The sequence below is a fragment of the Staurois parvus genome, unplaced genomic scaffold (genome assembly GCF_062004578.1).
Source record: "Staurois parvus isolate SC_StPar_1 unplaced genomic scaffold, SC_StPar_1.0 ptg002034l, whole genome shotgun sequence".
Taxonomy (NCBI): Eukaryota; Metazoa; Chordata; class Amphibia; order Anura; family Ranidae; genus Staurois; species Staurois parvus.
This window is the reverse complement of record NW_028319830.1, coordinates 81704-96783: the sequence shown is the minus strand read 5'-3', so window position 1 is coordinate 96783 and position 15080 is coordinate 81704. Positions and strand designations below refer to the sequence as shown.

General features: G+C 41.9%; 1 protein-coding gene across 1 annotated transcript in view; it reads left to right on the top strand.

The window, feature by feature from the left end:
* LOC149432951 (lactase/phlorizin hydrolase-like) overlaps positions 1 to 15080 on the top strand; it is an 84136-nt gene that overhangs the window by 41441 nt on the left and 27615 nt on the right. The window contains exons 10-12 of the mRNA XM_089664775.1: positions 3278 to 3568; positions 5673 to 5871; positions 11508 to 11710. Of these exons, the coding sequence (XP_089520901.1) occupies positions 3278 to 3568; positions 5673 to 5871; positions 11508 to 11710 (693 nt within the window). The remainder of the gene's footprint in view (positions 1 to 3277; positions 3569 to 5672; positions 5872 to 11507; positions 11711 to 15080) is intronic.

The following is a 15080-nucleotide window of genomic DNA, read 5'->3' as shown; positions in this document are numbered from 1 at the left end:
AGATGAATGATGTGTATGTGTCATCCATAGTAAGTATAGTAATATTCCCCCATAGTAAGCATAGTAATTAATCCCCCATATAGTAATTCATCCCCCATATAGTAATTCATCCCCCATAGTAATTAATCCCCCATATAGTAATTCATCCCCCATATAGTAATTCATCCCCCATAGTAATTCATCCCCCATAGTAATTCATCCCATAGTAATTCATCCCCCATAGTAATTCATCCCCCATAGTAATTCATCCCCCATATAGTAATTCATCCCCCATAGTAATTCATCCCCCATAGTAATTCATCCCCCATATAGTAATTCATCCCCCATATAGTAATTCATCCCCCTATAGTAATTCATCCCCCATAGTAATTCATCCCCCCTATAGTAATTCATCCCCCCTATAGTAATTCATCCCCCCTATAGTAATTCATTCCCCATATTAATTCATCCCCCATATTAAGTCCCCAAGTCCCCCCTGTGTCAATTTACTTACCTTTGCTCCGCGCGTTCCTCTCGCCGTGTTCCCGCACCGTTCCGGTCTTCAGGGCGGACTGTGAGAGGAGCCTAGCTCCCCTCCCCTCACGTTCGTCACGCTGCCCCGCCTACACACATCCTGACAGCCATCCTGACAGTATCACGCTCCGCGGGTCGGATTAAAAGGTCCGCGGGCCGTATATGGCCCGCGGGCCCTAGTTTGCCCATTGCTGATCTAGGAGAACAATAAAAATCAGTTTTACTTACCTTATCCTTCGCTTCCTGGTGCTTTCCTCTTCCCTCCAATGCTCCAGGTTGTGGACAGGCCCTCAGCTTCCCTACCTACAGTGCAGGATTGCTGCTCCTGCATTGTATGTGATGAAGTCAGAGTGTGACCAATGGATGGCGTGCCGAAGAGAAGTGGCTTCCATCCTACGCATAATGGATCATTTAATCCTTGCAATTCAGTGACAGCCCCATTGCAAGAGTCATTTCCTTGAAGTTTACCTTTCACATTTCAAGTTTTTATTGCTGTCTGTGCCTCATTTGGTAAGATTTCCCTTCACTTCCTCACTTAGTGATACCCTGTCCCACTTTAACAAAGGGGGTGTCACCAAGACAGGAAGTAAAGAGCCACCAATGGGGACACATACAGCAATAAAAAAACAAACAGGGGTTCTAACCCTTTGTTACTTGGTGAGACCTCTCTTCACACCCTGTTCTGTTGAAGGTTGGGGCAGCTATAAAAGCCTGGAAGAGGTTCTACCCTTTCTCACTCTTTTCCAAATCCTGAGGCTGCATTCACACTTGAGTGTTTTGTAGCTTGCAGCTCGAAGCTACAAAAAAACTCAAACTTAAAAAAAATCAATCGCATGCAATGCTAAGCTGCGGTTTCTAAAGTGAGCAAAATCCTCTCTTACATTAAGAGACTCCAGAGAGAGAGAGATATCATATTTCCCCGGTACAAATCATTAGTAAGACCTCATCTGGAATATGTAGTTCAGTTTTGGGCCCCAATTCACAAAAAGAACATTGGGGAACTGGAGAAAGTACAGAGAAGGGAAACCAAACTGATAAGAGGCATGGAGGAGCTCAGCTATGAGGAAAGATTAGAGGAACTGAATTTATTATCTCTTGAGAGAATAAACATGTACAATATATAAGGGGGGATATGATCACCATGTATAATATATAAGGGGGGATATGATCTCCATGTATAATACATAAGGGGGGATATGATCTCCATGTATAATACATAAGGGGGATATGATCACCATGTATAATACATAAGGGGGGATATGATCTCCATGTATAATACATAAGGGGGGGATATGATCTCCATGTATAATACATAAGGGGGATATGATCTCCATGTATAATACATAAGGGGGGATATGATCTCCATGTATAATACATAAGGGGGGGATATGATCTCCATGTATAATACATAAGGGGGGATATGATCTCCATGTATAATACATAAGGGGGGATATGATCTCCATGTATAATACATAAGGGGGGGATATGATCTCCATGTATAATACATAAGGGGGATATGATCACCATGTATAATACATAAGGGGGGATATGATCTCCATGTATAATACATAAGGGGGGATATGATCACCATGTATAATACATAAGGGGGGATATGATCTCCATGTATAATACATAAGGGGGGATATAATCTCCATGCATAATACATAAGGGGGGATATGATCTCCATGTATAATACATAAGGGGGGATATAATCTCCATGTATAATACATAAGGGGGGATATGATCTCCATGTATAATACATAAGGGGGATATGATCTCCATGTATAATACATAAGGGGGGATATGATCTCCATGTATAATACATAAGGGGGGATAGGATCTCCATGTATAATACATAAGGGGGATACGATCTCCATGTATAATACATAAGGGGGGATATGATCTCCATGTATAATACATCAGTGGTTCATATAGTGAACTCGGTGTAGAGCTATTCACCCTGAGGTCATCACAGAGGACAAGGGGGCACTCTTTACTTCTGGAGGAAAAGAAATTTAATCTCCAAACACGGAAAGGTTTCTTCACAGTAAGAGCTGTGAAAATGTGGAATAGACTCCCTCAAGAGTTGGTTCTAGTCAGCTCAGTGGATTGCTTCAAAAAAGTCCTGGATTCTTTCTTAGATACACTGAATATAACTGGATAATAACATTTATAGGTAAAGTTGATCCAGGGAATATCCAATTGCCTCTCCGGGGATCAGGAAGGAATTTTTTTCCTAGCAGGAGCAAATTGGATCATGCTTTGCTGGGTTTTTTTGCCTTCCTCTGGATCAACAATGGGAATAGGATTATAACTTTTTTTTTTCTATGGTTGAACTGGATGGACTTTTGTCTTTTTTTAGCCAGACTAACTATGTGTCACTATGTATTGTTGTGTTGTTCTCCATGGTGCCTGTTCACACCTGATCACGCGAACAGGCACCATAGAGAACAATTGATTTTTTAAGTTTGAGCGTTTGTGGAGCTTGGAGATTCAAGCTACCGAACCCTCAAGTGTGAATGCAGCCTAAAACAAGGTTAAGCTTGTTACATTTAAACATGGGATTATGGAAAAATAAACCAAGCTAGCGATCATAATTATGGCTGCTACTATTCCTTTCCTGCAAATCTATAATATATTACGCATGACTGTATCACCTGCATGAGGAAGGATTTGGTTGCAATGGAGAACACACAGTTCTTTTACTCAATTTAGTCACTCTTATACGTGGTACTCAAACATTTCTGACCTTTGTGTCCTTCAGATCGAAGGTGCCTGGAGGGCTGATGGAAAAGGTTTCAGTATCTGGGATAAGTTCACGCATCTTCCATTGAGGATTGACAGTGATGACAATGGTGATGTAGCCTGTGATAGCTACAACCGACTTGAGCAAGATATGAACAGTCTTAAAAATCTCAAAGTCACACATTATCGCTTCTCTATTTCCTGGTCACGGATCCTCCCAGATGGAACACGGAACTTTGTCAATGAACCAGGGTTTAATTACTACATCCGTCTGGTGGATGCTCTTTTGGCTGCCAATATTATACCACAGGTAATAGAAGACATCTCAAAAAAAAAAAAAGAAACAAAAGCCCTCTGTCCTCTGCTTTAAGAACTCCTATTAAGAGAAAAGTCCTTTACCCTCTCTCTACTAACAAACCCTTACGATGACAAAAAACCCTTTGCCCTCTTGGACCTTTACCATGGGAAAGGCCCGTTGCTCTCACTTTAGTGGTCCCTGTTCATGTAAAAAGCCTTTTGTCCTCACCTTCATGGACCTTTATCACGAGAAAGGCCCCTTGCTCTCACCTCAGTGGTCCCTTTTCATGTAAAAAAGACTTTTGACCTCACCCTCTTGGACCTTTATCACGAGAAAGGCCCTTTGCTCTCACCTCAGTGGTCTTATTTCACGTAAAAAGCCTTTTGTCCTTACCTTTATGGACCTTTATCACGAGAAAGGCCCTTTGCTCTCACCTCAGTGGTCCCATTTCACGTAAAAAGCCTTTTGTCCTCACCTTCATGGACCTTTATCACCAGAAAGGCCCTTTGCTCTCACCACAGTGGTTCCTTTTCATGTAAAAAGCCTTTTGTCCTCACCTTCATGGACCTTTGTCACGAGATAGTCCAGTTGCTCTCACCTCAGTGGTCCCTTTTCATGTAAAAAGCCTTTTGTCCTCACCTTCATGGACCTTTATTACGAGAAAGGCCCTTTGCTCTTCCTAGACATCCTTCACAAAGAAGTCGGAACTGACATTTGGGGGTTGCTTCATGGGGCTGACAACCAGGAAAGTTTACAGCGTACAACAGGGCTGTTTTCTAGTAATGTATAATGCAGTTAAAATTTTGCATAATTTTTGCCCCCCTAAAAATAATAGAAATTGTTACAACTGGTTTTCATATTTTTAAACCCGCTTACAATATAGAAAATGAATAATGGAACATGTGATCTTCTAACTTTTATAATTCTTTTGTCACCACCTCAATAAAACAAAAGGGTTGACGGCACTCCAGTGAAACAGGGAATCATGCAAACTTTTATTGGGTGTATAGCATATCAAAACAACATCACAATGGATAGTGTAACGGAATTCCCGTTGAATAGACGTGTGCATGTGCACAGAAATGCACGATCAGGCAAACGCATGTGCACACACACAGTGAAGATTGGGGCCAGACGGACTATTTAAAAGGTGCCTCTGCCTGTGCTGAGTGCTGACTGGTCTTCAGCTGTTCCCTGTTTCCTGCTTGTTCCTGTGTGATTTCCTTGTTGCTGACCCGGCTTGTTCCTGACCTGACTCTGATTACTCTCCTGCTTGATACTGGTTCCTGACTTCGGCTTTGCTTCTGACTTTGACTTGCTTATGATTTGGTACCTCGCTGTCCGCCCGTTGATGACCCTGGCTATTCCTTTGATACTGCTCCTGTCTCCCATCCCTGCTTCCTGCCTTGCTCTGGTGCACACCTAGCGACCTACCATACCAGCTCTGCATATCACTACTGTGCCTGAATCAGAGGTTCATCAGTCTTCCAAAGTCTCCAACTGCCAGAGCTGCAAACAACATCTTCTGGCGCTCTTGTCCCCCTGGTCCCTAGACACCCTCTGTTCCACTTCCAGTGGGGTCAGGGCTGGTGACACAAGTGAGGCCGACCTTGTCATTTCAGTCTCCAATCAGGTACGTGACAGATAGGGAAAAGCAATTAACGTGTTTCATGTAATCTGTACTTTGTCCTAAACGACTGCTGCTCCCTATTCATTTGGAGCTGTGATTTAATTTTGATATGTTATACATCCAATAAAAGTTTGCAAGATTCCCTATTTCACCTTTTGTTTTCTCTGGATTATTGGTGGATGCAGACCAGACCGTTACTTAGTGGAGGGACTGATACCAATTGGCCCAGCCTGAAGTGGTGTGCACAAATCTCTCTCCTGTTTGTCACCACTTCACCCCACCCACCCCCAGAATTCCCAGACAGATTTCGGTACAAATCTAAAAATACATATCTGCCTTTGGTTCAACATTAAATTTGAATTCCTGCACAAATGGGCCGAATACATAAAAATCTGGAGACAAGAAAGGGAATGCACAAACAGGGTTGTTGGATATGGTGACCAATCAGGTTTAATCTTTTCACAATATTTTTGTCCCTCTGCCTAGGTGACAATATATCACTGGGACTTACCACAAGCTCTTCAAGATGTAGGAGGTTGGGAGAACGAGACAATAGTTGCAAGATATAGGGATTATGCTGATCTGCTCTTCCAGAGACTGGGTGACAAAGTGAAATTCTGGATCACTGTGAATGAGCCGTACATTATTGCCAATCTGGGGTATGGTTATGGCACAGCGGCACCAGGTAACAATCCTATTATCCTGATGCTAGACACTGTTCTTTTCTGTCGATTTTTAGAATCTTTCTGCTACAATATTGTGACTTTTGTAGATAATCTCTGTTTCTCTTTATCCTTTACTGATAGAAGAAAAATATGCTGCCTGATAGTGACTGAACATTTGTCTCCAAGCCTAAAGTGGAGTTTCAGCTGAAAAAAAAAAATGTCAGCAGCTACGAAAACTCCAGTAAATATGCAAACTGTTGTAATTCCTACACCGTCCACCTGATTTGGATGTAATACCCTCAAATTAAAGTTGACAGTCTGCAGTTAAAGGTGTATAGAGCCAAAAATTTTAGAATTGTGTCGATGTCCCAATATTTATGGACCTGACTGTATATCAGTGGTTCATATAGTGAACTTGGTGTAGAGCTATTCAACCTGAGGTCATCACAGAGGACAAGGGGCACTCTTTACATCTGGAGGAAAAGAAATGTAATTTCCAAATACGGAAAGGTTTCTTCACAGTGAGAGCTGTGAAAATGTGGAATAGACTCCCTCAAGAGTTGGTTCTGGCCAGCTCAGTGGATTGTATTAAAAAGCTCTGAATTCTTTCTTAGATACACAGAATATAACTGGATATAACATTTATAGGTAATGGGGTGTTTTGCCTTCCTCTGGATCACCTGTGGGTATAAGATTATAACTTTTTTATTTAATTGTTTAACTGGATGGACTTTTGTCTTTTTTCAGCCAGACTAACTATGTAACTATATTTATGAAAATGCCACATGCAGGGCCCTTTCACACTAGGGAGTTGATTTACTAAAGGCAAATAGACTCTTCAAGTGCAGTTGCTCCAGGGCGTAGTAAATGAGCGGAGGCTCTGCTGACTTCCATCATCCAATCATGTACAAGCAAAAATGCAGTTTGTTTTATTTTCTCTGCATGTGATTGGGTATTCTTTTCAAAATAGAGCTGTACTTCATTTACTAAGCTCTGGAGCAATTGCACTTGAAGAGTACAACTGCACTTTGCAAAGTGCACAGTCTAATTGCTTTTAGTAAATCAACCCCTAGGAATCGCACAAGAACATGCTATGTGTTCCTGTGCTATTCACATGCAGTTCTGTACGGTGCAATTTCTGCCCATTCATTGTGAATGAGCTGAAATCGCACCGTGCCAAAAGTAGCATGCACTACTTTTGGAAACGCACTGAAAACTGATGGTAGGAAACCTTTGTACTATGTGATCTGGTGTGGGCAAACCCATATGGAAGAAAAATATATTTGAAATACATTTTAAAAATATTCTTCTCAAATATATTGACATATATTTGAAATGCTACAATTTTGGCTGTATTCTCTCTCTCTCTCTCTCTCTCTCTCTCTATATATATATATATATACTGCATGTTGAAATGCGTTTTTATTACAAAATTTATGAAAAATATTTTTAAAGATACATTTCAAATGTACTGTATGTCTTTAATCATACAAATCTACATTTTTGGAATGCATTTACAAATATATGTAAAAATATGTTAAAATGACTTTTATATGCTAAAAAAAATCTGAAGAATATATTTAAAGAAAAAATATATTCTTCATATTTTTATTAACATATAAAAAAGTCATTTTAACCTATATTTTTACTTATATTTGTAAATGCATTTCAAAAATGTATATTTGTATTTGTAAAGACATAACGTATATTTGAAATGTATGTCTAAAAATATTTTTCATATATTTCATAATAAAAATGCATTTCAAAATGCAGTATATATATATATATATATATATACATATACAGTGGGGCAAAAAAGTATTTAGTCAGCCACCAATTGTGCAAGTTCTCCCACTTAAAAAGATGAGAGAGGCCTGTAATTGGCATCATAGCTAGACCTCAACTATGAGAGACAAAATGAGAAAACAAAGCCAGACAATCACATTGGCTGATTTGGAAAGAATTTATTTGCAAATTATGGTGGAAAATAAGTATCTGGTCAATATGAAAAGTTCATCTCAATACTTTGTTATATATCCTTTGTTGGCAATGACAGAGGTCAAACGTTTCCTGTAAGTCTCCACAAGGTTGGCACACACTGTTGCTGGTATGTTGGCCCATTCCTCCATGCAGATCTCCTCTAGAGCAGTGATGTTTTGGGGCTGTCGCTGGGCAACACGGACTTTCAACTCCCTCCAAAGGTGTTCTATGGGGTTGAGATCTGGAGACTGGCTAGGCCACTCTAGGACCTTGAAATGCTTTTTACAAAGCCACTCCTTCGTTGCCCGGGCGGTATGTTTGGGATCATTGTCATGTTGGAAGACCCAGCCACGTTTCATCTTCAATGCCCTTGCTGATGGAAGGAGGTTTGCACTCAAAATCTCACGATTCATGGCCCCATTCATTCTGTCCTGTACATGAATCAGTCGTCCTGGTCCCTTTGCGGAGAAACAGCCCCAAAGCATTATGTTGCCACCCCCATGCTTCACAGTAGGTATGGTGTTATTTGGATGCAACTCAGCATTCTCTCTCCTCCAAACACGACGAGTTGTGTTTCTATCAAACAGTTCTATTTTGGTTTTATCTGACCATATGACATTCTCCCAGTCCTCTTCTGGATCATCCAAATGCTCTCTAGCAAACTTCAGACGGGCCCGGACATGTACTGGCTTAAGCAGGGGGACACGCCTGGCACTGCAGGATCTGAGTCCCTGGCGGCGTAGTGTGTTACTGATGGTAGCCTTTGTTACATTGGTCCCAGCTCTCTGCAGGTCATTCACTAGGTCCCCCCGTGTGGTCCTGGGATTTTTGCTCACCGTTCTTGTGATCATTTTGACCCCACGGGGTGAGATCTTGCGTGGAGCCCCAGATCGAGGGAGATTATCAGTGGTCTTGTATGTCTTCCATTTTCTAATTATTTGCTCCCACAGTTGATTTGTTAACACCAAGCTGCTTGCCTATTGCAGATTCAGTCTTCCCAGCCTGGTGCAGGTCTACAATTTTGTTTCTGGTGTCCTTCGACAGCTCTTTGGTCTTCACCATAGTGGAGTTTGGAGTGTGACTGTTTGAGGTTGTCGACAGGTGTCTTTTATACTGATAACAAGTTCAAACAGGTGCCATTGATACAGGTAATGAGTGCAAGACAGAGGAGCCTCTTAAAGAAGAAGGTACAGGTCTGTGACAGCCAGAAATCTTGCTTGTTTGTAGGTGACCAAATACTTATTTTCCACCATAATTTGCAAATAAATTCTTTCCAAATCAGCCAATGTGATTGTCTGGATTTGTTTTCTCATTTTGTCTCTCATAGTTGAGGTCTACCTATGATGCCAATTACAGGCCTCTCTCATCTTTTTAAGTGAGAGAACTTGCACAATTGGTGGCTGACTAAATACTTTTTTGCCCAACTGTATATATATATATATATATATATATATATATATTGAATATGGACAAAATTGTAGTATTTCAAATATATGGCAATATATTCGGGAAGAATATTTTTAAAATATATTTCAAATATATTTTTCTTCCATGTGGGAAAGCAAGTGTTTGCGACTTGTGTTTGGGATGCCATTTACATTGTTCTGACACCCGCTGCAGATCACAAAGGGACACGGAACATGGGTTTTCCTCACCGCATTCTAGTGTGAATGAGCCCTTAATTATATTAAATATGTCGTATTGCTTTGCACTCACCCTTTTGTCAGACTATACAAAAGTGTAGCAGATTTGCCAACTTGATGCAATTTACCTAAAATTAAAAAGGCAGCAGAAAAGCATTTGAGAAGTCATTGTCATACAATTTAATTTGTTAATAAATTGGTCCGCGCCACTTAATTATGCGACAGTTCAGTGTGTTCATTTTGCTGCAATTAAATTCAAAACGCTTGTGACAAATATGCGAAAAATGGACAGATATTCACAAATTGGGTGCAGAAATTCACAAAAGAGGTTCAATCAATGTTCAATCACAAAAGGTAATGTATGAACTGCAAAGTGCATTCCCAAGTGTAGAAATAGATAATAAATGTGTTTATACTGTAAATGTTCCCCAATGTGTCTAATGCATTATGCTGAAGAAAGCTTTGGATCTTTTTGGCAGCGAATCTATGAATTGACAGATAATCACTTAGGGAAACCCTTCTATTGACCTAAGTGCCCACCTTCTTGTCAAAAGGGAAATACGTCTTTACTCAAATACTTCACAGTCAAATAAAATATATCTAAACAAAAGATAAAAAATGTCCAGCTATGGTATAGTAAATATCCTAGTATTAGGATGTGATGTCTGCATTAGTTTCCTTTTTTCAAGTTAAGTACATTTTCTGTAAGTACAGAAAAATATGTGTTGATCCTGTCTTTATTCCAAGTTAACGTTGATACTTACTGTACAACAACTTATAAAGCCATCTACAACTCAGCTCCCAGCTACATCCCTAACCTTGTCTCAAAATACCAACCAAATTCTTCTCTTTGTTCCTGCCAAGACCTCCTGCTCTCTAGCTCCCTTGTCACTTCCTTCCATGCTTGCCTCCAGGACTTCTCTGGAGCTGCTCCCATCCTCTGGTACTCCCTTCCCCAATATATCCAACTATATCTCCTACTCTGTCCACTTTTAAACAATCCCTAAAAACTCATCTCTTCAGAGAAGCCTATCCTGCCCCCACCTAACAACGGCACATGTATTTTCTCCATGAGCCCATCCCCCACAGTTATTACGTTTTGTATCAATTGACTCTCTCTCTTAGATTGTAAACTGTAATGAGCCGGGCCCTCTGATCCCTCCTGTATTCATTTTTATTGCTGTTTGTCCTTACGTTGTAAAATGCTACATAAACTGTTGGCGCTATAGAAATCCTGTATAATAACAATGATCTTCTGTAAACTATAAATTCAGCCACCAATGTAATGGAAATAAAAGGAAGAGAAGGTGTTTGTAGTGCCAATCAGGAGAACAGCCTAGGGTGACAATGCTGCTCCTTCATAGATACAGTACAGTAAGGGAATCTTGTCACCCTAATACAGGAAGGTCGCTCCAGGTTAAAGGAAAACCTAAAAAAAGGAAAACAAATGCAGCTGGCACATCTGAGGAGTGGATCATTCAAAGTGGTTTCAAAGCCTTAAGGTTTTTTACCTGAATGCATTCAATGCATTAAGATGAAAAATCCTTCTGTGCCTGGGACCCTCCGCCCCTCGCACCCCCTTATAATTACCTAAGCATCATGATCCAGCGCTGTGCATGAGAGCAGTGTCCTTCCTCACAAGGCAGATCCATAGCAGAAAGAGCCATTGGCTCCCACTGCTGTCAATCAAACTCTGTGACAAGGGAGCAGGGGGCAGGACCATCCCCTGCTGTCTGTGACTATGGATGCAGGTAGCAGGGCAGGGAGCGAGCCTGCATGAGTGCCTCCATAGGAAGCGGCTTCCTATGGGGACACTGGATGAAGAGGAGGAGCCAGGAAAGCCATCAGGGATGAAAAGGAGGATCAGGGCTGCTCTGTGCAATATCATTGCACTGAGCAGGTAAGCATAACATGTTTGTTATTTTAATAGAAAAAAACTGACGCTTTACAATCACTTTAATATATTGATTTTTTGGGGGTTTGGGTGCACTTTAAATTTTATAGGATTAAATATTTTGTTTATTACTGTTTAGGAATCAGTGCAAGGCCTGGCCGTGCACCATACATTGTTGGACATAACCTCATCAAGGCTCACGCGGAGGCCTGGCACCTCTACAACACTACATACAGGCTGAAACAAGGAGGCGTCATTTCTATAACCATCAGCTCTGATTGGGCCGAACCAAGAAACCCGTACAAGCAGGAGGATGTGGAGGCTGCACGCAGATTCATGGCGGTATGAGATATAGGGATGTATGGGATGAAAGTCTGCTTTCTACGGAACCAACTATAGGTTTACAAGAAAGGAGCTCCAGAACCCAAATGAAAGGGTCCAAGATCATTTAATTGTTGGTAAACTGCTACCCTGATGAAGGGGGGATGGTGGATCCTCTAACACGTGTTGGCTGTTTTTATATGATTTATTGCCTAACAATTACAATGACCTTGGACTTTTTCTTCCGGTTTTGGTCTCTCTCTCCTTTCTGTATTTCTATGGCTTGATTTACTGTTGGGTGACCATTGAGGGAAGCCTTGCTGTGTGGGAGCTGCTTCACCAGAGCTATTGAGCTTCTTTGACTTTTTCTTTCATATGACTACATGTGAGGGTCTAAGTTCCCAGCAACCCTTTGAATATGTTGCTTTGTCTATGCCATTTCTAAACATTCCTTCCACAGGACAAACACTTAGGCCCCATTTACATCTGTGATTACAAATTGCACTACAATCATGGCAAAATGTGTCATGTGTGGTTGTGTGCTATTCCTTTTTTATGGCACGTCAAACACGATGCAGTTTTGCACTTCAGTGGGAAACTGGATTAGCTATCTACCTGGGACTGTCTTATGTTTAAAGTGACAGCCACTGGATCCCCTGTCCAGGGATTCCTTCAGGCAGCCGGATTAGGAGAATTGGGGTCTGGGGTGGTACTACAGGAGATGCTGGCTAGCTCTCCAGAAGATAAATTTTGCTGTAAAAACTTGTACATGGTTGCTAAGGAGTTTGTCCTCTGTTGCCATTACCCTTGGGCATTCCATACACCCATCACCCTATCCAAGTTCTAAATCCTCTAATTAAATCCAAAAAACAAGCTCATGGACTGGTTTCTGTCTCCTGTATGCAAGTTTATGCAAAAATGTGTGTTGCCCGGCTGTACAGAACTGTAGGGGTACCCAAAAACGTCAGCACCTCCTAAGGGGGTAGTGCTACACCACTTTCAGGCTGTCCCCATAAGAGAGATTCTCCCCTCACTTCCTCTTTAAGTGACAGATCTCAGACTGGACAAAAAGAGAAGACAAATCTCTCCAACACAACTTTTGCCTGGAGTTATTCTTTAAATGTTGCGGGATTCACTTCTTTGGGTTGCAGAAAAAGAACAACTTCAGAAAGTTAGATTACTGAAAACCTTCCTGTACATTATGGACCCATGCACACTATGGGCTTGATTAACTAAAACTGGAGAGCGAAAATCTGGTGCAGCTGTGCATGGTAGCCAATCAGCTTCTAACTTCAGCTTGTTCAATTAAGCTTTGACAATAAAACCTGGAAGTTGATTGGTTTCTATGCAGAGCTGCACCAGATTTTGCACTTTGCAGCTTTCGTAAATCAACCCCTATGTATTTCATTAGCACCTGCATTTTTGTGCATTGAGACATAAATTGTTAACCGCTTCGTACCAGCCCTTAAAGGGGTTTCTGATGCCAGGAGGCAGGGCAGAGCTTAGGGTCATGTGACTGATTGGCTGTCACAGTGGTCACATGATCAGAAAACTCCCAATCACAAGTGGCAATCAGGAACTTTCCGTGAGGTGCCGGTAACTGTGCCAGAACATGTTTACATTGGTTATGCAAATATGCAACCTCTCAGTGTCAAGGCCCAGTTGCCGAGAGGCTGCATATTTGCATACCGTCGGCACCAAGGAGATAAATCCCACCTCCGGACTCAGCACTCAAGTTCTTCCATATTCCCTCCCCATTGTATATTTTGCATTTTTTATATTTATATATAGCACCCTCCTAGTTTAGCTAGGGGGAGCTAGATCCTAATGGTTAGACAGGAGCTGAGTAGCAGCTCAGGTGATTAGTCAGAGGGGTCAAATTGTGGTCAGGGCCGAGAGGCTCTGCAGGCCAGGCCCTCTGGAATTTCTTGTGCTTGCTTTATTGTATACATGTGACATACATATATCTAGTATAATTTTTGGATTCCTTGATTGGGATTTGCCTATATGGTTACTGCTTAAATCCCTTATATCCTTCTTTATGGTATGCCCATGGCATAATTTTTGGATACACCTCCCTAGGGAAGTGTTCACTTGTGTGTTTGTGCTACAGGGACACTAGACTCTTGTAGCCATTTTCCCTGCTGCACATACATGTAGACCGGTTCTGGTGTCATTTTAAATGGTTTTAGGTCTGTGTGTATTGTCTTAACTGAGGTGATGGTAAACCAGGGCGAAAGCCCATATGTCATATTTTTATATGTGTAATAAAGCATAATTTTTGGAAATTTCTTCCTGTGTGTCACGTTCTGTTCACTATGTAGCCGCTTTTCTGTGAATCTCTTTTCACAAACCCCCCCTTCTTTGTATCCCTCTGGAATTTCCCCCTGCTCTGAGGCTTTTGGAGGAAGGCCTTAGAGGCAGTGGGTGCATCTGTGGAGTGGCTGGCTGCACTTTTGAGGAGTCCTAGCCAATCCTCAATAAGAGAGTGGCAAGGGGCTGGACACCCTCAAAAAGTGTTGAAGCCTGCTCAGTGGCAGGAGTTTGGGAGAGGAGTTGGGTGGTAGAGTGAGAGAGAAAGATGTGAGGGTCGAGGAGGAAGGCTGCCAGGAGGCCTAGTGGGATGGGGCCTGTCTGCAAGCCTGGAGCTGGAAAGAAGAAAAGCTTGGAGCTCACTAGCCCCCTGAGTAAGGACACCTGTATGGCAGGGAAGGAGTAGGTCTGGTAGCAGCAGCCATTCCACAAGCAGTACAGGAGAGGATCTGAGAGAGTACACCTGCACCTCCTGGGCGGATAGGGGAAGGAGCACTCTGATGGAAAACCCGATCAACCCCCTACTAGTGACTGTTCACTAGGAGCCAGATCCCTTCTCAGGAAAAGACATCCAGATTGCTGGGTGAAGAGGAAAATTTTGTCTAGGGTCTGGAGTGGTACATTGTGGAAATGCTGGATAACTCTCTAATAGAAACAGTGCTGCAAAGAAGTTTGTGAATAGTTCCAGGAAGTTTGTCCTCAGTTGTCGGTTCCCTTGGGTTTCCTATTCCCCCCCCCCCCTTACCGTATTCGCAATTCCAAATCCCCTCAACAAACAAAAAAAATAAATCTCAAGGACTGATTTCTGACTCTGAACGCAAGCTTGTGTGGAGAATGCAGATTGCCTGGCTGTGCAGGAGGGGGACCCAAGTCAACAGCAACCCCCAAGGGGGTAGTGCTACATACAATATATATACTTATCCTATTCTAAAGCATTCATACTGATTATGTGACCTGATCCCTCTCTAATCAATATACTGCAAATGAAGGGTGCCATGGTGAGGTCCACTGGAGGGGAGCACAACACCCTGCACTGACAGTATCTCCTTCAGCCGGCCAGCCGGTTCAAATCTCAGCC